The sequence below is a fragment of the Oncorhynchus tshawytscha genome, linkage group LG02, assembly GCF_018296145.1.
Source record: "Oncorhynchus tshawytscha isolate Ot180627B linkage group LG02, Otsh_v2.0, whole genome shotgun sequence".
Classification (NCBI taxonomy): domain Eukaryota; kingdom Metazoa; phylum Chordata; class Actinopteri; order Salmoniformes; family Salmonidae; genus Oncorhynchus; species Oncorhynchus tshawytscha.
Window position 1 is genome coordinate 16,613,080 of NC_056430.1, and position 22,611 is coordinate 16,635,690.

General features: G+C 45.4%; 2 protein-coding genes across 2 annotated transcripts; both read right to left on the reverse strand.

Annotated features, from left to right (window-relative positions):
- Positions 1-12,899: 12,899 nt before the first annotated feature.
- On the reverse strand, positions 12,900-16,111 carry hyal1 (hyaluronidase 1). Its single transcript, XM_024416051.2, has 4 exons — positions 15,824-16,111; positions 14,665-15,584; positions 14,447-14,536; positions 12,900-14,361 (listed from the first exon to the last, which is right to left on the reverse strand). Exons 1-4 carry the CDS (start codon positions 15,825-15,827, stop codon positions 14,041-14,043), a joined length of 1,335 nt encoding a protein of 444 aa, XP_024271819.1. The 5' UTR covers positions 15,828-16,111; the 3' UTR covers positions 12,900-14,040.
- Positions 16,112-17,991: 1,880 nt separating this feature from the next.
- Positions 17,992-22,244, reverse strand: LOC112247320 (hyaluronidase-2). The gene is made up of 4 exons (XM_024416052.2): positions 21,930-22,244; positions 20,430-21,412; positions 19,388-19,477; positions 17,992-19,119 (listed from the first exon to the last, which is right to left on the reverse strand). Exons 2-4 carry the CDS (start codon positions 21,366-21,368, stop codon positions 18,721-18,723), a joined length of 1,428 nt encoding a protein of 475 aa, XP_024271820.1. The 5' UTR covers positions 21,369-21,412; positions 21,930-22,244; the 3' UTR covers positions 17,992-18,720.
- Positions 22,245-22,611: the final 367 nt, after the last annotated feature.

Genomic DNA, 22,611 nt, shown 5'->3' on the forward strand with positions numbered 1-22,611 from the left:
GTGCTACAGAGCAGAACCAATCGCAAGGGCTCCCAGAGACTTCTCTGGGTTAGAGTACTTACACGCTGTCTGCTGCCCGATCAGAGAAAGTAGAGAAGGAGAAGAGAGTGAAAGAAACAGAGGCAGAATAAACGAAGATATGAAGAGAAAGTGAGAGAGGAGAGATAGAGGGAGAGGAGAGAAAGAGGGAGTTGGAGAAGATTCAGGTTCAGCTATTCTAATTGAGTGACCTTGACTTGAGATAGCTGGTTAGGCTTCTTAGCTCAGACTGTGTGTGTGTGTGTGTGTGTGTGTGTGTGTGTGTGTGTGTGTGTGTGTGTGTGTGTGTGTGTGTGTGTGTGTGTGTGTGTGTGTGTGTGTGTGTGTGTGTGTGTGTGTGTGTGTGTGTGTGTGTGTGTGTGTGTGTGTGTGCGTGCATTCAGTCTGTTTGTGTGTGGTTTTTGTTTAGTCGGCATTAGATTAGTCCAACTCAGAGATGATGACCTCTAAGAAAGATCACGTCACACTGTCTAAAACAGAAATGGTCTACGTCCTTAAGAAAGTTCATGAGACTGAGTTTTAAACAAAATAATAATAAGTTCAAGGAACGATCTGAAACCTATTGAGGCTATAATTGGTTTGACAACCAATATGCTACTCGTAACAAGCGGCCTGGCTAGCAGCCAGACAGACAGCTATCCAACAGACAGCTGCAGAGCAGCGCCATCAAAACAAAAGCCCAATCTCATCCTGACACATATCATTTGCATTCCTCCATCTGTCTCTTCTCTCTTTCATGCTCCTTTCTGCACTGAATAAAAATATAAATGCAACATGTAAGGTGTTGGTCCCATGTTTCATGAGCTGAAATAAAAGATCCCTAAAATGTTCCATACGCACAAAAAAAACATATTTCTCTCAAATTTTCTGCACAAATTTGTTTAGTGAGCGCTTCGCAGTAAGATCTTTGAAATTGTTGCATGATACATTTATATTTTTGTTCAGTATAGTTAAACCCAATATGGAGGTGGTTGTTCCTGACCGTGTAAAGTTGTGCTGCCTGTGACACTGGGGGGAGAAATCCCATTAGTCTTGCTTGACTGGGTTTACCTGTTAGAACCATCGCATAGTAATTAAGAGCCGGAAATAAATTATGGAGTGGCAGATTAAGACATCAGACTCTTGGTTGATATAAGGAGAGAAAGCAAAGCTAGAGAGAGAGACAGAGAGACAGAGAGAGATAGAGAGATCTCCACAGGAGGATAGAAGAGGGGCTGAATATCCCCCACTGGCAATGTGATATTGTCGTCATTTTAGACAGGGTGTAGATGTCATCAAGTAATACCATGTATTGGTATACTGTCACACACACTTAAATGAACATGATAGTGAATGTAGAAAGCAATAGATCCACAGTAAGCCTACAGTACCATAATAAGCTCACTCAGACAACGTGAGATGACACAGGATAAACCCTACCTCTTTGTTTTAGTGTGCAGGGTGTTTTGCATGGAATGCCACGCTATGCTGATCCTTCCACAAGGATCTGAAGTGCCATAAAAAAGGTTCTAATCACAGCTTCAAGTGTGAGTGCGGTTCTGGTCAAGGGCATGCGGTCAATAAGCAGAACTGCCCCTTTAAACGGCAGTCGGTTGTCTAGGAAACAGGTACAGAAATCAGGGATTTGGAAGATGGCTGAGTAGAGCAGCCTGGGAGGCAGCATTAAGCAGGGTTAGTGCTATCCAGGGTCCTCGAGATGTCCCTACCCGAAACTCTAGCCTTAACCTCTACCTTAATCATCTTACATGTCAACTTTAATGGGTGACGTTAGAGATCCCGGATAGCAAGGACCCATTTAACAGCAGCCTTTTGAAACAACAGCAAGGAGACATAATGTCACATAGTCACACACAGGAGCCACAACATAACACTCTCTAGCAGAAACACTATAGCAGTCATAACCAAATTAGACTGTTTTAGAGATGTTCATGGTCCACATGAGGATACTTCAGTGAATCAACTGAGTTCTGTGAATTTCAAATGTTCAGTGGTATCTGTTGTTTTCAAGTTGTTGTGTAATATTGCATACTAGTGTGTTTAAAAATGTTTGATCTCTAAACATACATTGAAAGTCAAATATCCACTGGAATTATGAGGATAACAGCTAAAACATATTTCTAGCACTTGATCAGGTACACTACGGTTCAGAAGTTTGGGGTCACTTAGAAATGTTCTTGTTTTTGAAAGAAAAACAAATGCTTTGTCCATTAAAATAACATGAAATTGATCAGAAATACAGTGTGGACACTGTTAATGTTGTAAATGACTATTGTAGCTGGAAACGACTGTTTTTTTATGGAATATCTAAATAGACGTACAGAGGCCCAATCACTCCTGTGTTCCAATGGCATGTTGTGTTAGCTAATACAAGTTTATCATTTTAAAAGCGTTGGGGTGGGGTCGATGCCAGCTGCCCAGCATAGGGCAACCAATCATCAGCCTCTATATTCTGTCTCTGTTCTCATTCAGTTAAGCATGTACTAACGCTTAGAAGAAGAGAAAGGATAGCCGACTGTGACCTGAAGCCCCATAGGACAGTGCTGTCCGTAGTAGGGTAGTGTTTGGCCCGGGGGCTTTCCTTGGCTCATCTAGCTCTAGTGACTCCTTGTGGCAGGGCACGGGCGAAGAGACAATGTTGTAATTCGGTGAGATAATTCCTGGTTAAAAGATTCCGGATTCAAGAGGTAAAAAGCAGGAAGACCTAATTCCTACCAGGATTTCTGGAAAACCAGGGTTTTTGGGAAAGTTACCGACATTTAGCCACCCTGGATCGGTCACACAGGAATCCTTTCCTGGAGGCCTTTATTTTGGCTGGCATCCATTCTGACCTTTCAACATGCTGACAAAGACAACATTTCAAAGTATTTGCTGCATTATCCACAATAAAAAAGAGACTCAATAACCATATATGAGCTCTAAACATGTGAACTCTTAATGTTTACATTTTGGCAGGTGCTTTTATCCAGAGAGATTTTTCATACATTTCTTCCATACTGGTCCCCCATGGGAATTGAACCCACAACGCTTACATTGCAAATGCAATGCCCTACCCTACCAACTGAGCCACACAAATGCCATGCCCTACCCTACCAACTGAGCCACACAAATGCCATGCCCTACCCTACCAACTGAGCCACACAAATGCCATGCCCTACCCTACCAACTGAGCCACACAAATGCCCTACCCTACCAACTGAGCCACGCAAATGCCATGCCCTACCAACTGAGCCATGCAAATGCCCTACCCTACCAACTGAGCCATGCAAATGCCATGCCCTACCAACTGAGCCACACAAATGCCATGCCCTACCAACTGAGCCACACAAATGCCATGCCCTACCCTACCAACTGAGCCACACAAATGCCATGCCCTACCAACTGAGCCACACAAATGCCATGCCCTACCCTACCAACTGAGCCACACAAATGCCCTGCCCTACCAACTGAGCCACGCAAATGCCATGCCCTACCAACTGAGCCATGCAAATGCCCTACCCTACCAACTGAGCCATGCAAATGCCATGCCCTACCAACTGAGCCACACAAATGCCATGCCCTATCAACTGAGCCACACAAATGCCATGCCCTACCCTACCAACTGAGCCACACAAATGCCATGCCCTACCAACTGAGCCATGCAAATGCCATGCCCTACCAACTGAGCCACACAAATGCCATGCCCTACCCTACCAACTGAGCCACACAAATGCCATGCCCTACCAACTGAGCCACACAAATGCCATGCCCTACCAACTGAGCCACACAAATGCCATGCCCTACCAACTGAGCCACGCAAATGCCATGCCCTACCAACTGAGCCACACAAATGCCATGCCCTACCAACTGAGCCACGCAAATGCCATGCCCTACCAACTGAGCCACACAAATGCCATGCCCTACCAACTGAGCCACACAAATGCTATGCCCTACCAACTGAGCCACACAAATGCCATGCCCTACCAACTGAGCCACGCAAATGCCATGCCCTACCAACTGAGCCACGCAAATGCCATGCCCTACCAACTGAGCCACACAAATGCCATGCCCTACCAACTGAGCCACACAAATGCTATGCCCTACCAACTGAGCCACACAAATGCTATGCCCTACCAACTGAGCCACGCAAATGCCATGCCCTACCATCTGAGCCACACAAATGCTATGCCCTACCAACTGAGCCACGCAAATGCCATGCCCTACCATCTGAGCCACACAAATGCTATGCCCTACCAACTGAGCCACACAAATGCTATGCCCTACCAACTGAGCCACGCAAATGCCATGCCCTACCATCTGAGCCACACAAATGCCATGTCCTACCAACTGAGCCACACAAATGCCATGCCCTACCAACTGAGCCACGCAAATGCCATGCCCTAACTGAGCCACGCAAATGCCATGCCCTACCAACTGAGCCACGCAAATGCCATGTCCTACCAACTGAGCCAAACAAATGCCCTGCCCTACCAACTGAGCCACACAAATGCCCTGCCCTACCAACTGAGCCACACAAATGCCAAAACTGAGCCACGCAAATGCCATGCCCTACCAACTGAGCCACGCAAATGCCATGCCCTACCAACTGAGCCACACAAATGCCATGCCCTACCAACTGAGCCACGCAAATGCCATGCCCTACCATCTGAGCCACACAAATGCCATGCCCTACCAACTGAGCCACGCAAATGCCATGTCTACCAACTGAGCCACACAAATGCCATGCCCTACCCTACCAACTGAGCCACACAAATGCCATGCCCTACCAACTGAGCCACACAAATGCCATGCCCTACCCTACCAACTGAGCCACACAAATGCCATGCCCTACCAACTGAGCCACACAAATGCCATGCCCTACCAACTGAGCCACGCAAATGCCATGCCCTACCAACTGAGCCACACAAATGCCATGCCCTACCAACTGAGCCACGCAAATGCCATGCCCTACCAACTGAGCCACACAAATGCCATGCCCTACCAACTGAGCCACACAAATGCCATGCCCTACCAACTGAGCCACACAAATGCCATGCCCTACCAACTGAGCCACGCAAATGCCATGCCCTACCATCTGAGCCACACAAATGCCATGACCTACCAACTGAGCCACGCAAATGCCATGCCCTACCAACTGAGCCACGCAAATGCCATGCCCTACCAACTGAGCCACACAAATGCTGAGCCCTACCAACTGAGCCACACAAATGCCATGCCCTACCAACTGAGCCACACAAATGCCATGCCCTACCAACTGAGCCACGCAAATGCCATGCCCTACCAACTGAGCCACACAAATGCCATGCCCTACCAACTGAGCCACGCAAATGCCATGCCCTACCATCTGAGCCACACAAATGCCATGCCCTACCAACTGAGCCACGCAAATGCCATGCCTACCAACTGAGCCACACAAATGCCATGCCCTACCCTACCAACTGAGCCACACAAATGCCATGCCCTACCCTACCAACTGAGCCACACAAAGGCTATGCCCTACCCTACCAACTGAGCCACACAAATGCCATGCCCTACCAACTGAGCCACACAAATGCCATGCCCTACCAACTGAGCCACACAAATGCCATGCCCTACCAACTGAGCCACGCAAATGCCATGCCCTACCAACTGAGCCACACAAATGCCATGCCCTACCAACTGAGCCACACAAATGCCATGCCCTACCAACTGAGCCACACAAATGCCATGCCCTACCAACTGAGCCACGCAAATGCCATGCCCTACCATCTGAGCCACACAAATGCCATGCCCTACCAACTGAGCCACGCAAATGCCATGCCCTACCAACTGAGCCACGCAAATGCCATGCCCTACCAACTGAGCCACACAAATGCTATGCCCTACCAACTGAGCCACACAAATGCTATGCCCTACCAACTGAGCCACGCAAATGCCATGCCCTACCAACTGAGCCACGCAAATGCCATGCCCTACCAACTGAGCCACACAAATGCCATGCCCTACCAACTGAGCCACGCAAATGCCATGCCCTACCATCTGAGCCACACAAATGCCATGCCCTACCAACTGAGCCAACAAATGCCATGTCCTACCAACTGAAACAAATGCCATGCCCTACCCTACCAACTGAGCCACACAAATGCCATGCCCTACCAACTGAGCCACACAAATGCTATGCCCTGCCCTACCAACTGAGCCACACAAATGCCATGCCCTACCAACTGAGCCACACAAATGCCATGCCCTACCAACTGAGCCACACAAATGCCATGCCCTACCAACTGAGCCAAAATGCCATGCCCTACCAACTGAGCCACACAAATGCCATGCCCTACCCTACCAACTGAGCCACACAAATGCCATGCCCTACCAACTGAGCCACACAAATGCCATGCCCTACCCTACCAACTGAGCCACACAAATGCCATGCCCTACCAACTGAGCCACACAAATGCCATGCCCTACCAACTGAGCCACACAAATGCCATGCCCTACCAACTGAGCCACGCAAATGCCATGCCCTACCAACTGAGCCACACAAATGCCATGCCCTACCAACTGAGCCACACAAATGCCATGCCCTACCAACTGAGCCACACAAATGCCATGCCCTACCAACTGAGCCACACAAATGCCATGCCCTACCAACTGAGCCACACAAATGCCATGCCCTACCAACTGAGCCACGCAAATGCCATGCCCTACCAACTGAGCCACACAAATGCTATGCCCTACCAACTGAGCCACACAAATGCTATGCCCTACCAACTGAGCCATGCAAATGCCATGCCCTACCAACTGAGCCACACAAATGCTATGCCCTACCAACTGAGCCACACAAATGCCATGTCCTACCAACTAAGCCACGCAAATGTGTAAGGTCACCATAAGATAACATGTTGAAGTATTGTAGGGTTTATTGGTATATGAAATATGAAGCGGTGAATACATCACACAGCCATGACAAGCAACCAAAATGGCTGGGAAAATGCAAGTAGGGACCTCGCCCAGGCAGCATGACTGAGAGAGACTATCCACATGCAGTAAAATATAGAGAATATCAGCGTCCAGTTTCACCTGTTGAGTTACATGAACTACTACTGCCCCCTAGTGTGTAAAAGGGAGTGGACTGAGACATATACCTGCATGAATGGTGTACCTCAAGGAAGAATATGGACAGAGAATCCCCCATCCTCCCCTTCCCTCCTCTATTCTCTCCATCCTCCATCCCTACTCCATCCTCCATCCCTTCTCCCCATCCTCCTCTAACCCTCCTCTATTCTCTCCATCCTCCATCCCTACTCCATCCTCCATTCCTACTCCCCATCCTCCTCTATTCTCTCCATCCTCCATCCCTACTCCCCACCCTCCTCCATCCTCCTCCAACCCTCTATTCTCTCCATCCTCCATCCCTACTCCCATCCTCCTCTAACCCTCCTATTCTCTCCATCCTCCATCCCTACTCCCATCCTCCTCTAACCCTCCTCTATTCTCTCCATCCTCCATCCCTATTCCCATCCTCCTCCAACCCTCTATTCTCTCCATCCTCCTCCAACCCTCCTCTATTCTCTCCATCCTCTCCATCCTCCTCTATTCTCTCCATCCTCCATCCCTACTCCATCCTCCATCCCTACTCCGTCCTCCATCCCTACTCCGTCCTCCTCCAATCCTCCTCTATTCCCTCCATCCCTCTCCATCCTCCTCCAACCCTCCTCTATTCTCTCCATCCTCCATCCCTCCCCAACCTCCTCCATCCTCCTCTATTCTCTCCATTCTCCATCCCTCCTCCTCTATCCCCACCAACTTCCCCCAGCCTGATGCTGTGTGTGGAGAGACGCAGATACACTGGGACAGATTAGATCCTTGTAACTTTACAGAGTGGTGTGTGGTGTGGACGGCCTGCAGTAGCGCTGGTGTTGCTGAACTGTGAAGGGGAGATAGCCCGTGGGCATGACTCCGACGGGGACCTTTCAAATCCAATCGCATCGCCGTGGTCCCCGTCCCAGCTCTGCCTCGCTATCAGAGCAGATAACGTTCTCTAGTAAAGGTTACAAAATGTAACCGTGACATTTCTGTTGAGGCCGCACAACGGGCATTCCTGGGATTCCTGTACAAAGACTGAATTTATATAAGGATGTGTATTCATGTCTATAGTGTGTGTGTGAGTGGGAGGGGAGAGGTGGTGTGTGTGTGTTTAATTAAAGTGAATTACTGAGAAATGTTTATTCTATGTTCAAAAAATGAATTTTTCTCTAAGAGTCATGTTTAGTGGGGCTTTAAGTTAATTAAAAGCACAAGGCAAGCTACATCTCCAAGAATTAAATAAAAAATATGATAAGAAGATGGACACAATTTGACTGAATTGTGGATTTAAAAAAATATGGGTATAGAAATATGCAAATTACATTATTCTAATCTCTCTCTCTCCCTGTCTCTCTCTCTCTTCCTCTCGTTGTCTCTCTGTCACTTCTTTAAAAGACATAGCAAAAGACACAGTTCTTTAAAAGACATAGCATACGTATTATAGGAGAGAGTAGAGATGTTACAGAACTGTTTGCTGTCTTTTGTAAACTTTGGTCAAATTTTTCTTAGACTAGGTTCTCAGGTCCCCAGGGCCTAGGCAAGGCCACTAAGTGTCAGGATGTAGTTCATTTGAAATCAGCTCCAAGCACGGTATGTGCTAAGGCCCTCCAACACACGGGATCGCTATTGCTCTATCTGCTGCTAACGCAACATTTGTCAGGTTGATATTAATGTTCAGAGACTGTTTGAAAAAGGAACACAAAACACTCAATGGCAGTCATCGTGGTTGGAAAGCGAGGTAGCTGCAGTGATCCCTTTCCTTTTACAATGGCAGTCATCGTGGTTGGAAAGCGAGGAGGCTGCAGTGATCCCTTTCCTTTTGCACTGGCAGCCATCGTGGTTGGAAAGCGAGGTAGCTGCAGTGATCCCTTCCCTTTTACAATGGCAGCCATCGTGGTTGGAAAGCGAGGTAGCTGCAGTGATCCCTTTCCTTTTGCAATGGCAGCCATCGTGGTTGGAAAGCGAGGTAGCTGCAGTGATCCCTTTCCTTTTACAATGGCAGTCATCGTGGTTGGAAAGCGAGGAGGCTGCAGTGATCCCTTTCCTTTTGCACTGGCAGCCATCGTGGTTGGAAAGCGAGGTAGCTGCAGTGATCCCTTCCTTTTACAATGGCAGCCATCGTGGTTGGGCAGCCATCGTGGTTGGAAAGCGAGGTAGCTGCAGAGGTAGCTGCAGTGATCCCTTTCCTTTTACAATGGCAGCCATCGTGGTTGGAAAGCGAGGGAGCTGCAGTGATCCCTTTCCTTTTACAATGGCAGCCATCGTGGTTGGAAAGCGAGGTAGCTGCAGTGATCCCTTCCCTTTTACAATGGCAGCCATCGTGGTTGGAAAGCGAGGTAGCTGCAGTGATCCCTTTCCTTTTGCACTGGCAGCCATCTTACAGTCGTTTACATATCATTGTGTGCATACAATTGTATGAGATGAGTGGTATTTTAAGGTGTCACTAGAGACTGATGATAAGATATTTTCTTCCTATTTTGTAGCAAATTACAAGTCGTTATTCTTATTCTTCACTGGTTCCCATCTACAATCCAATCAGCATTTCCCCACTGTGAGGTGACCAGCATGTCAGTTTTCTCCTTCATTGTGCCACTACTGAGAGCCTCCTCTCATAACAAAAGCATCTCTCTTCGGAGATCCACTTCATTACCCAGACTAATATGGAGAAAACATTTTATTCAAATGAGCTTAGATCAAAATTCAGCAAAATGAAAATTCTGAAATGGATTATCTGCTTACAAAAATAAATCACATTTAAATGAATTACATAATAAATTACTTATCTGAAAAGTGCAAGTTTCCCTCATTTGGCTGAAGGTCCATGGGGTTAACCTTGGTGTGTGTGTGTTTGTGTGTGGTGGTGTTCACCGAGCTCTAATGGGGTCTGGCAGGGGTGGAGGGATTGAGAACAGAGCTGCTCATCGGTGGAGAAGTCACATGTGACAGTCTGTCAGGTCACCTCTCATCAGGACACATACTGCAGAGACAGCAAATCTTCAACTCACACGCACACACACACACACCCACATACACAGGTAGGCGCACAAACCCATGTGCACACACCTGCACGCGCAGAGATACACACTCCTCTCATGTCATACCCCTGAGAGAGAGTTTATACAAGGTTATTCATTTATCTTCCATGAATAAAGAAAGTGAATATCTTGAAACAGTCTGCATTCAGGCATTGCGTTGATATGACATGCACAACAGCCAGATAGAGTCTGTCTGCCACTCAGAGGGAGAAATGGCCATTCAGTGAAGTGAGTGCAATCAGAGCCCCATCTCAGAGAAATAGGACATTGTGACCTCTATCACCACGCCCCTCCCACCCCCCTCTCTATGTCCTGATGTCATTTTCTTACATTTGATGGATATATTATTATTGAAGTGTCAGAGAACATTTTGTGTGACAGTCTGCACAAACACCTCAGCCTCCATCAAGCATCTGTTGTGTCTGTGTACCTAGAAACAGAAGAGCTCATGAGTTTTATTTCTGTGAAACGGTCACAAAGAGTGCATTGGCCTTCTGTGCTACTGTGTAAATATACAGTACCAGTCAAAAGTTTGGACACGTCTACTCATTCAAGGGTTTTTCTTTATTCTTACTATTTTCTACACTGTAGAATAATAGTGAAGACATCAAAACTATGAAATAACACATATGTAGTAACAACAAAAGTGTAATTACATGTAGGTGTGATGGTATGGGGGTACTTTGGGGTGACACTGTCAGTGATTTATTTAGAATGCAAGGCACACTGACCCACCATGTCTACCACAGCATTCTGCAGTGATATGCCATCCTATCTGGTTTGTGCTTAGTGGGACTATCATTTGTTTTTCAACAGGACAATGACCCAACACACCTCCAGGCTGTGTAAGGGCTATTTGACCAATAAGGAGAGTGATGGAGTGCTGCATCAGATGACCTGACCTCCACAATCACCCATCCTCAACCCAAATGAGATAGTTTGGGATGAGTTGGACCGCAGAGTGAAGGAAAAGCAGCCAACAAGTGCTCAGCATAGGTGGGAACTCCTTCAAGACTGTTGGAAAAGCATTCCAGGTGAAGCTGGTTGAGAGAAGGCAAATGTCATCAAGGCAAAGGGTGGCTACTTTGAATAATCTCAAATATAAAATATATTTTGATTTGTTTAACACTTTTTTGGTTACTACATCATTCCATATGTGTTATTTCCTAGTTTTCTTCACTATTATTTTACAATGTAGAAAATAGTACAAATAAAGAAAAACCCTGAAATGAGTAGGTGTGTCAACTTTTGACTGGTACTGTAATTTTGGAAGACATTAGTCAAAGATATTTGGAGCCAGTGTGGTCACAGTTGGTATACAACCACATCAAACAGGTTCTGATTTCATTGTACTGTGTACCATGTGTATCCTGTGCATATGACAAATAAACTTGAATTGATTCCCACTTCCCTACCACAGTGAAAAATCAATGAACAAAAACATAGACTTGCTCACACATATAAGGAACAACACATCCTTACAGAGATACAGAAGAACATCAGACCTCTATGAAGCCTGATCAGTCTTGACTCTTTTGAAGGACACTGACAGAGAGTGTGACAAACCACTTATTATACCAAGAGCCACCGAGACAATCTCTAGACCGAGCGGCAGGGGAGGGGAGGGGGAGGCGTGACCACAGAGGGGTGACAGAGCGAGACACCAAAATGAACAAATGTGGAGATTAGAGGATAGAGAGATGGAGAGTGAGGGCCCGGCTCACTGGAACTGACAGACAGGGGTTAGTTAGTGGGAGAGAGGGGCAATTGTTTGGAGAGTTGTGTTTCTAGCAGGAGCCAGATAACGCTCACAGTGGCCTCTCATTATAGCTGATCTACCTGAAGGCTACAGGTCAGCTCTATTCAGTATTGGAGTATGGGAAAAGGAGAAAATATAACAGATACAGTTGCATTCAAATTGTTATTATGACTGTTGTAACATTAAGTTGTTCTCATCTTTTTACGTATCATTGCGTAATTACACAATGTCATGTGTAATTCAAGTCAGTGCAGGCCAAAACCACAGTTTGATGATTCTAAAAGGCTCCTATATATTCCTAGTTTCCATATATGGGAATAATAGTGTGTGGAAACAGCAGCCTTTGGATATCTTTCTCATTTCCCCCCCAATCCAATCTGCTGTGATAAAGAGGGAAGTGGGAAAGAGCAAGCCCATCCTCCAGGGAGAAAGCCAAATTACAGCCAACCACACCACATTGAAACAGCAGCTATCAGAAGAGAGAGGGTCTTACATGCTGCGTGAAAATCAATCGAGGGCATCAGGGTCACCACATGTTCCTAAGAAGACACCGAGACAGTGTCTGTCAGTGTCTGTTAGTTCAATACTGTGGATAAGCACTCATATTTTGAGCTCTTCAAAACTGAGGCATGAAATTATCCATACATTTTTGTGGGCCAATTATATTTTGCAAAGAGCCACTTAATCCACTCTGAGCTGTGGTGACCAGTAGTAGATACATATAAAGCCTTGGGTAAGCTCTTGTTTCAGTTTAATTATTACATACCACCACCTGGTGGTCACAGACCTGCAGTAGGAAACCCAGGGAATCCTGTCAGAGCTCAGCATGCTGCTCCTCTGCTAACAGCTCACACACAAGTATAGAAATAACCATGTTCTTTCTAAATGAGAGTGTGGGTACAAGGCATCCATAATAGGTCCACTGTGGTGTGAGGTTGGGATATCACATGCAGCTGTGCTGAAATGGTTGAAGCCCACTTCCTATTGTGATTTTAGTACAGATATGCCAGTGAAATCATTTATTGAATGTAAAATTCAAAAACACTTCAGTTGAAGTATCTGGTAGACAATACATTCACCCATACAGTATCAATCATGAGTACATTACATCACATTTCTAATGAGTCACATATACGCCCACAGGGTTCTAGTCAATTTCTGAGTACATTTTTGGTGCTCAAGAATCACTTTGCCATTAGCTAACAGCTGAAACTGTCAAGCACCACTCCAGTTGGTGTGGATCTCCTTAGCTCTAATAGCTTTAAAAACTTAAAGTCCCGAAATGAAGCATTATTTTAAAGCTAGAATCCTTAGTTGCTACATCCATTGTTGGACTTATGAATGATATATACCCATTGATTCTTGAAGAATATAACTTGTAAATGCATCGTGAGCTTAGCTCAACTCGCATACCCCATCAGAACGCAAAATATGTTGTTTTACTCCAATGTTGGTAAACAGTGTAAACACTGTATAGCATTAAAACATGGTTAAAACTATCATTTAGATTTTATGGATGGTCAGTCCTTGCATCCACAGCTCTGTCTATAAATTTGAGAGTGGTTACACTTCTAAAAGGCCCATCCCTCAGCTTAATACCGAAACAGAGGTGGAATAACCCCTTTGTTATTGTTTCAACTAAGGATTCAAGCTTAACCACTGATTTTCTGTGACGTGTTTGAAACCAATAGGAATAATCCCAGGTCATAAACTGTCATTTAACAAGATTACATTTCTACATTTGTAAAATGTCTGGAAACTATTTTCTAAACAGACATGTGCTTAAATGTCAATGTCAACTATGGTTTATTCCTAGCTTTCTCAGTGATCTACAAATAAACTGTTCATAATATCATATCACTTCATCCCTCACTAGTAAACTCATCCAACTGGTAACATGTAACCCACCTATCTGGAGTGGTCAGAGGCAGATTGGTGTTGAGCAGGGGGAGTCCGAATGAGGGTCACGAATGCAACAATGCTGTTTACAATTGTTATACTTCTATACCTTATTGGCTCAAGACTGGGTATAATGTGTCCCATAAGAGTGAGTACAGTAATCAGAGTGGGCTAACGTAATGTAATGTAGCATAACGTAATGTAAGCGATGCTCCTTTAAACACAAGGGGATTGTCTCGATCAGAACTACAGGGGCTTGGAGCAGTGTTTACCTCCCCAGCCAGGATAGCATTGGCACTGGAAGTGGGTCTGTATGTACACAGCCTCACGTGGCTTCAGTTGGCCCAGCACCCTGTAGCGTTGCCCTCCCTCTGGCCTCTTCTCAGGCACCACAGTCCAGGCACTGGGGTCCAGGTGGAGGTAGGCACGGGAGACTTTGTCTCTCCTCTGGCATCGGCCCTGAGAGGAGCACACCGTCCTGCTACACAGAGTAGCTGCTGTGGTCACATTCACCAAGTAACGGCCCAGGGTTTCATCCAGGTAGTCTTTGATTGCCTCACAATTCGCCTGAAAAACAGGAAATCACAAATAATCATTATTTGTGTGTGTTTGCATATGCAGGGAATGGACCAAATTCTAAGTTATAATGTACCTTAGATTTGGAGTAGGCATCGTCTCCCCACAGTACAATCCCTGCAGATCCTAAAGCAGCACTCTCTCCAATCGTGTGGACCAGGACCTCCTAACAAAGTAGTAATCAGGGGTCAGTATGTATCACGTACCATAACAGTCTTAGACTCATACTATTGCACTGATAGACAATAGGGATTGGCAGTACAGAACAGCATACTGAACTAGGGGGGCACCTGCCTGAGAGAGGAACTCCAGAGAGTAAGTGTAGACAATGCGGGCGTACGGAAACACAGGGGGGACCATGGGGGTCACCTGCGCGCCCACCCTCATGGCTTCCATGACACGGTGGTGTGTGTAGAGGAGGATGCCGTTGCCAAGACCACGCATCCCAATATCCAGGTAGATATCTGGGTAGAGGGCAGAGGAGACGTTCCACAGCCAGAACAGATCATCATTCCTCTTCAACTCTATCTGAGGACACTCCCCTGTGTAGTTATATGTTGTGTTTTTGTAGTAGTTATAGCAGGAGGGGAAGCCATAAAAGCCCCACATCCCCTTGGGCCTCTCCTGCTCCCCCAACCTTAGGGTGCCCTCCATGAACGCCCGTGCTGCATCCTCAAACTCCTTGCGGGCCACCACCTCCACCTGAGCAGGGCTCCAGTCTGGGTGCTTGGCCCTCACTAGGGCCCTGGACCCCTCCCAGTAAACCTTCATGCCTTCCCAGTTGCGCTCCCACAGTGGCCTCCAGCTCTCCCAGTCCACCACAGCCAGCCCTTGGAAGTCTCTGTCAGGCATGTAGGTCCGGAGGTCCTCAGAGGTAGCCCTCAGGTGCTCCAGCAGGCTGGCATTCTGTGGCACCCCGCCATTAACTGCCTCTCCTTGGTTGTATCTTGGGTACAGACCCAGTTTAGTATTGTAGAAGATGGTGATGTTGTCACCCATGAAGCTCTGGTTCTGATTGCTCACTATGTTGAACACTCCCAGGTCCAGATCCACCCCATAGCGGCTCTTACACTGGGCTGTAGGGGCATTCCACACAGTGAGGAAGGGCAGCTGGGACAGTGTGGGGAGTGCTCCTGCTTCATGCTCACTGCTAAGAACAATACTGGCCACATTCACACAAAGAATCAGCGCCCCAGGGAAAATGCACTTTATACCTGCAGAGAGAAAACACTACTTTTATACCATATTTTGCCAAATTGAAATAAAAGCAGTGTGCCTGAGTGACACAGTCAGTACATACTGATTCAAGTTCTCCAGTCTACTATTTTACTGTGAGGAAGTAAGTCACATGACTTTGAGTGTGCTAAGGGAATCTAATGAAAATATGCACTGCATAAACATTACTTAGCTAAGTCAAAATCACACAATAACAGCTCCTTATTAGTCTACTTACCCATATCATCGGTTTCGTGGGCAAATAGTTGCTTTATACAAGTCAACTGACTATAGAGAAAAGTGTATGCTATCGCATGATCTGCTGATAGCCAACTTCTCTTTTCAAAGTAAGAAAGAGGAAGGAAAACGGTCTGGAGAAAAACGTAGGTGCGCTGGATTTAGGTCGTCCGCTATGCCTGGGGTTCCGACTTTGTTCTTTTTATTGCACAAAGTGCAAATTCGGATCACCATTTGCGCCACGCGAACTAAATGCAGTGCATCTTGAAAAACCAGAGGAGATTTTCCAAGCACCAATCAAAAGAGGACGAGGCAGAACGTTTTCTCATACAGTCGACATTCGTTAAAGATACATGAACAAATGTATTTCGCTCTGAATCACCTGTGTGAATCGAATTGCGAGTTTGAAATATCAAGCCAATGTATGCTTAGTTTACTGTAGCCCAGTGGTTTTCAACCTGTGGTCCGCGAGGGTGCTGCAGATGGTTTGCGAAATTGTTTAGATTCATTTTTTATATCAATTTTTTCTTCTAGACATAACAGTTGGGAGTATTAATGGTATTATAAGCAATTTCACGATGCAAATGGTTTATAATAATAATAATTATTATTATAAACAATTATAATTATTATAGTATAGAAGTTTATAATATTATAATAATAATTATTATTATTATTTATTATGTGCTACATTTACTGCTAAAATGGACAACATTTGACCACCAAAATATTTTACGTTTAGCAAATTCTGCGACTCCACCAATGGTGGTCCTCAAGAGCTTTTTACAGTGATTTGGTGGTCCCCGGAACAGGACAGGTTGGGAACCACTATAGCCCATTCATCTCGTGAAAATAGTGTATTATATAAATGATTAGAAAGTATTGCTCTCAGAATGGGCCTACAGAATGCACTGTCTTTAATATTTTTTATTTAACCTTTATTTAACTAGGCAAGTCAGTTAAGAACAAATTCTTATTTACAATGATTGCCTATCCCGGCCAAACCCGGACGACGCTGGACCAATTGTGTGCCGCCCTATGGGACTCCAAATCACAGCCGGATGTGATGCAGGCTGGATTCGAACCAGTGCCTTAGACCGCTGCACCACTCGGGATAATTAATGAATGAATTAGATAATTAAAATAAACAGGCTCTGTGCATTAACATTTTAACAGACCTGGCTATCTGCGATGTGTCTAAACACACAGGCCTATAAAACTTTAGGATCTCTTGCTGAAGACTTCAAAGGAACCAAAATAATTCTGGCTAGAGGAAACCTATAATTATGGTAGAGGAGGGCTGTTAAATCAAATATGGTGTTGTGGCCTAGGCTACAGTAAGGCAATGCTTCAGACAAAGTTTTATTTGACCCCAAAATTGGGGGGGTAGCCTATTACCCACTCATTTAGATGTCAAAACCCCAAAACTGTTTTTTAAAAGATATATAGATCAGTGGAGAATTGCCCTCAGAATTCTATAAACATGCAGGGTCTTTCCATAATGTTAGGTCATGTGTCAGCTTCCTGGAAACGTGTATTGCTGAAAAGAACATTTGGCTGGCAGCACCAGACAATTATAGGGGGGAAGGGGTTGTGCCAGTCAAATATAGGGGGAAGGGGTTGTGCCAGACAATTATAGGGGGAAGGGGTTGTGCCAGACAATTATAGGGGGAAGGGTTTGTGCCAGACAATTATAGGGGGAAGGGTTTGTGCCAGACAATTATAGGGGGAAGGGGTTGTGCCAGACAATTATAGGGGGAAGGGGTTGTGCCAGACAATTATAGGGGGAAGGGGTTGTGCCAGACAATTATAGGGGGAAGGGGTTGTGCCAGACAAATCCAATCTCAAAAGTAGCCTGTATTTAAGGTCTAGGCCAGGGGTATCCAACTCTTACCCTACGAGGTCCGGAGCCTGCTGGTTTTCTGTTCTGCCTGATAATTAATTGCACACACCTGGTGTCCCAGGTCTAAATCAGTCCCTGATTAGAGAGTAGCAATGAAAAAAATGCAGTGGAACTGGTATCGAGGTCCAGAGTTGAGTTTGAAGGGTCTAGGCCTATAGCCCATATGTGTACATTGTGATTTTTGGATCCACCAGAAACAAAGCAGAGAGAGGCACTGATAGACCAGTGACCAGCAAGAGTGATGCATCTGCAAGATTTGTATTGGATGTTGTTAAGGCTTTGATTTATTTTGAAAGATTGAAACACAGTACACAGTAAAATAGATGCACAATTCTGGAGAGAAAATAGTAGTCTTGTTTTTGTCATAACATTTGTCATAAAATAACAAAAGCTTTTTTCTTGTGTGAAAATACATTCATATAAATATGAACTTTTACCTAAAGATAAAAATGTCAAAGGTCAGGCACTAAGTATTATTTTGTGCTATTAAAAAAATCAAGTGCATCTGTCCCATTTTGGCACACACACATAACACAAACCTGTACATACATCATAAGCTGGAAATTACCACACAAAAACAAACTGGGATCATGAGAAAATTACAACTTAAAAGGGGAGGGGTTGTAGAAAGGAAAGGGGAGGGGGGTGGGAAGAATAGGCAGGCATGAGAGAGATATATATTCTTGGGACTGAGAAAGAGCGAGAGAGCAATGTAAACAAAGTTATTTCCAGCGAGCCCTCCAATGTATCAAGAAAATCAAAACACACAAACAACCATAACTCTACGTACGTGTTCCACAGTGTTCCACCATCTAATCATAGATTCACCAACCTTACAGCATCCTGGGCCCCAGTGAATACATTTGCATTTGTCCCAGTGTATGTATATAATGTTTGTGCATTTTGTGGAAGTGTGTAGATAATGTCATGTGTATACCAATACACATTAAATCATTTTAAATGTAGCTGTATGACCTATGTATGTATGCAATCAGTCAGAGCAGGAGTGTGAGGAGTAGCAGGAGCAGCCAGTGAACCCATGTCCCCATGACTGAAGGTGCGATACCTCTCTGTTGTAGGGGGTCTCTCTGGCCACAACCCTCTCCCTGGTAGCCACTGTAGCACTGGCACTGAAACTCTCTCTGAAAGCCCATTATCTCCTCTTCCCCAAGCTGACCTAGAGTTTGAACCTTGAATTTGCCATTTTCCAGGCTGACTATGTTGTGGGTGAGGGGGCTGAGGTGCAGGTAGGCGTCAGTGTCAGGGTGTCTGCGCAGGCAGCGTCCTTGGGAACCGCACAGCCTCTGGCTGCACAGCTCTGCTGCCGTGGAGACATTGAGCAGGTACCGGCCCAGCGGACCCTGTAGGTACTCATTCAGACTGAAGCAACTGGTCTGGAGAGAGAAAAACACACACAGAGTTGAAAGATTGATGTTGTTCCTGCGTCTCTCCAATTTAAATGAAGCTTACAGTCCACTACAAACCATTTCACATCATAATAACAAAAAGCATAGGAAGAGGGGCTGCTACAAAAACACAACTGATAATCAGCTGATCATCAAGTGTGTGACATGATTGACTATGATATTGTGACAAGCAGTCAGAGGTCCTGTGATTTGGTCATTCAGTGATTCGTAGCGATGTCATTGTGTGGACACTTGCCTTGCTGCCTGCATAAGCATGGTCTCCCCAGAGGATGATGCCTGCGGCCCCAAGAGCCACACTCTCCCCGATGGTGGAGACCAGGTCCGTCTGCAGAGAGATGAAATCATTACAAATCTTGACTATAGGAGTACAGATTTGTCACAAAAAGCACACCGTGCACAGTCATCACAAATCAGCCAGTGGAAATAGAACCAGAATTAACCACATGCACTTAGTATTGTTGAGTGTGAGAGGGGGCGAGAGGTAACTGGACCCTATAGACCTTGTGTATGACCACCTCTTATCTGCTCATGACCCCTAAGGAAATGCACTATGGAGTGTTAGCGAGTAACATGTCCAACACCCATCCTGCTCACACACATACAAGAGTGGTAGTATTGGAGTGACTGCTGATAGCGCAGGAAAGGGTTGCAGCCACAGATAAGGACGGAGAGAAATCTGTCTGTGAATCAGGGTCAATCAAACCAGCACACACAGACACACCACACAAAAGAGCAGTTAGAAATCACACCCATTGATGAAATAGATTTTAAAGAGGGAGTATTCAGAAAAAATATGAAACGGTTTCAAACTAAAACTCATTGAATCCTCAAAACATTAACTGAAATGGAATCATCATTCAAATCTATTTTAGGGTAGGATTAGGGTAGGTTTATAGGCTGTAGATATTGGTTAACAGAAATTATTCTTCCAACTCCTTGACTACTTTCTCACTGAATTGAGCTGGAATATGATATGCAGGATGGATTTCCTGTCCAATGGTAAACAGTCTGATCAAAAGGTCTAGGTAGGTGGCCTGGGGTGGCCTATCTGTCTAAGCAACTGCCTCTGGAGGACATGTATGATGTTCTGCAGCCAGCATGGATTTGAATCTGTTCCTGTGCTCTTTCAGCAACCTCTCTCTCATACCTTTCACCTCCATCTGTCTCAACCCAATAAACATACAAAGACTTTAAAAAAAACTATATTATTTAAAGGTCTAGGTAGGATAAGTGCTCCTGGTTAGTACTATGTGACTGTCAGTGAAACGGCCCCTCACCTCTGTCAGCAGGTCCAATACGTTGGCGTAGGTGGGCCGGGCATACACAAAGACAGGACGTGCCAGCCCGTCTCCCCCTGATGCCAGACGCATCCCCTCCTTCACCCGGTTCCGGACAAACTGGCGCCCAGAGGGCGAAGAGCGTAGCACTGTGCTCATGTATACGGAAGGGAAGAGGGCTGTACTCTCAGTCCACAGCCATTTGAGCATTTCATTCCGGGCCACCTCCACGTCAGGGCAGCGGCCTGTGTAGTTCTCCAGAGTGATCCTGTAGTCGTGGTTATAGCAGTCTGGGAACAGGTAGAATCCCCACAGCTGGTTGGGCCGCAGGCTCTTGGCCAGCCTCAGGGTCTCCAACATAAACTTCCGGGCCGACATCTCAAACTCCTGCTGGGCCACCTTAGCCACACGCTCTGCGGGCCAAGCTAGGTTCTTCTCAGCCACCAGCTGGCGTGACTGTCTGCGGTACACATCCTTGAAGTCCCAGTTGCGGATCCACAGTGGTCTCCATTCCTCCCAGTCAATAACTGCCAGTCCCTTGGCCCCTGGTTCACGTATGTAATACTGAATGCCCTCCGGCATCTTCTCCAGATGCTGAGTGAGACTGGCAATCTGCGGGAGCCCACCATTCATGGCTGTACCATCAGGTTCATCATAGTAGGGGTACAACCCTAAGCGGTCCTTGTAAAATATGGTGAGGTTCTGGCGGACAAAGCCCTCGTTGGGCGACGCCACAATCTGGAACTGCTCCAGCTGAAAATGGATACCGTGCCGCGGGCCACAGTCCTCCGTCGGGGCATTCCAGGCCAGGACCAGAGGCTTTTGGGGATACAGTGGCCATCTTGTGGGCTTCAGTTCCTCAGCACAGAAGCAGCAGTCCCATAGAAGAGTCACCAATAACAATACTTTCCAATCAGGCAGTACAGTCCAGTACAACATGACTTTTGTGGGGAATGAATATCTTTTCACTCTGCTCTCCTGTCCTGTAAAGATAAATTACATTAACTTATTTTAAATGTAAATTGAAGTGAAGATCACAAATTATATTTGGGATTTCTAATCAATAGATTCAGATTTGCTACCAACTGTAATTACTTGGGTACCTCCATGAGCATAAAAGTTGAAATAGAGGGCTGACTTTCCCCACAGGTTCAAGACATACACTGGGTTTATGAACGAAGAGGATAATATGGTGTGAACAGTTCAGCTGGTTTAATTCATTGTATTCCGCGTGAAAGCCTCTATGAATAATGCATTAAGATCAAGCAGCCTACTGTATATGACAAGCCTAGAAACAATACCACTTTTCATGAAGATATATATTTAATATTTAGTGAAAGTTCTAGGGTACTGAAAGTAATCCGTTTGTTGGGAAACAGTATTTAGCAGCAGTGGACTTGAAAAAGCAGTAGACGCTTGTCTCGGGAAACACACCCTTACATTTTTGCTTTTACCCATGAGGAAGTTTTAATTAGTGGAAAAGAAAATAGAAAAACATACTTTACAGAAACGAGGAAGCATTCCCAAAAGATGGAGTCCTGCTATATTCCAAGCCACGTTTGTCTTTCCTCAAGATAAGTTGGAGAAAAGTGAATGAAACAAACTTTAAGTGATCCCTGCAATAATAGGTAAAAACACTGGTACTTCATTTATGTCACTGGCGTGTATTATTACTGTACTTTACAACTTGAAACGACAGTGAGTGTACGGTAAACCTTGTACTGTTGTCAGTTCAGTTGCACGAAACGCCTACCATAGACTAGCGGGAGACTGGACCACCTCAGGATGTTCCATTCAGCATGAAAAGGGGGGAGTGGCGAACTAAACCGTACAATTATGATATTTGTACTGTAGGCGTGTCAAGTGGTTCTTAATATATTGTATGACACCAACATAATTGAACTAACCTAGGTTTAATATCTTATATTTATATTTCTTTCCAGTTAATATTTCTTTCCAGTTTTCAATTGAAAATAGTTCCTTTAATTTGTCAGTTGAACACTTCAGAATGAGTCAGTCCAAAACGTTTCCAATTTTGTCATTGAAAACAGATGCAATACACATGACCAAAAGTACGTGGACACCTGCTTGTCGAACATCTCATTTCAAAATCATGTGCATTAATATGGAGTTGGTCCCCCCTTTGCTGCTATAACAGCCTCCACTCTTCTGGGAAGGTTTT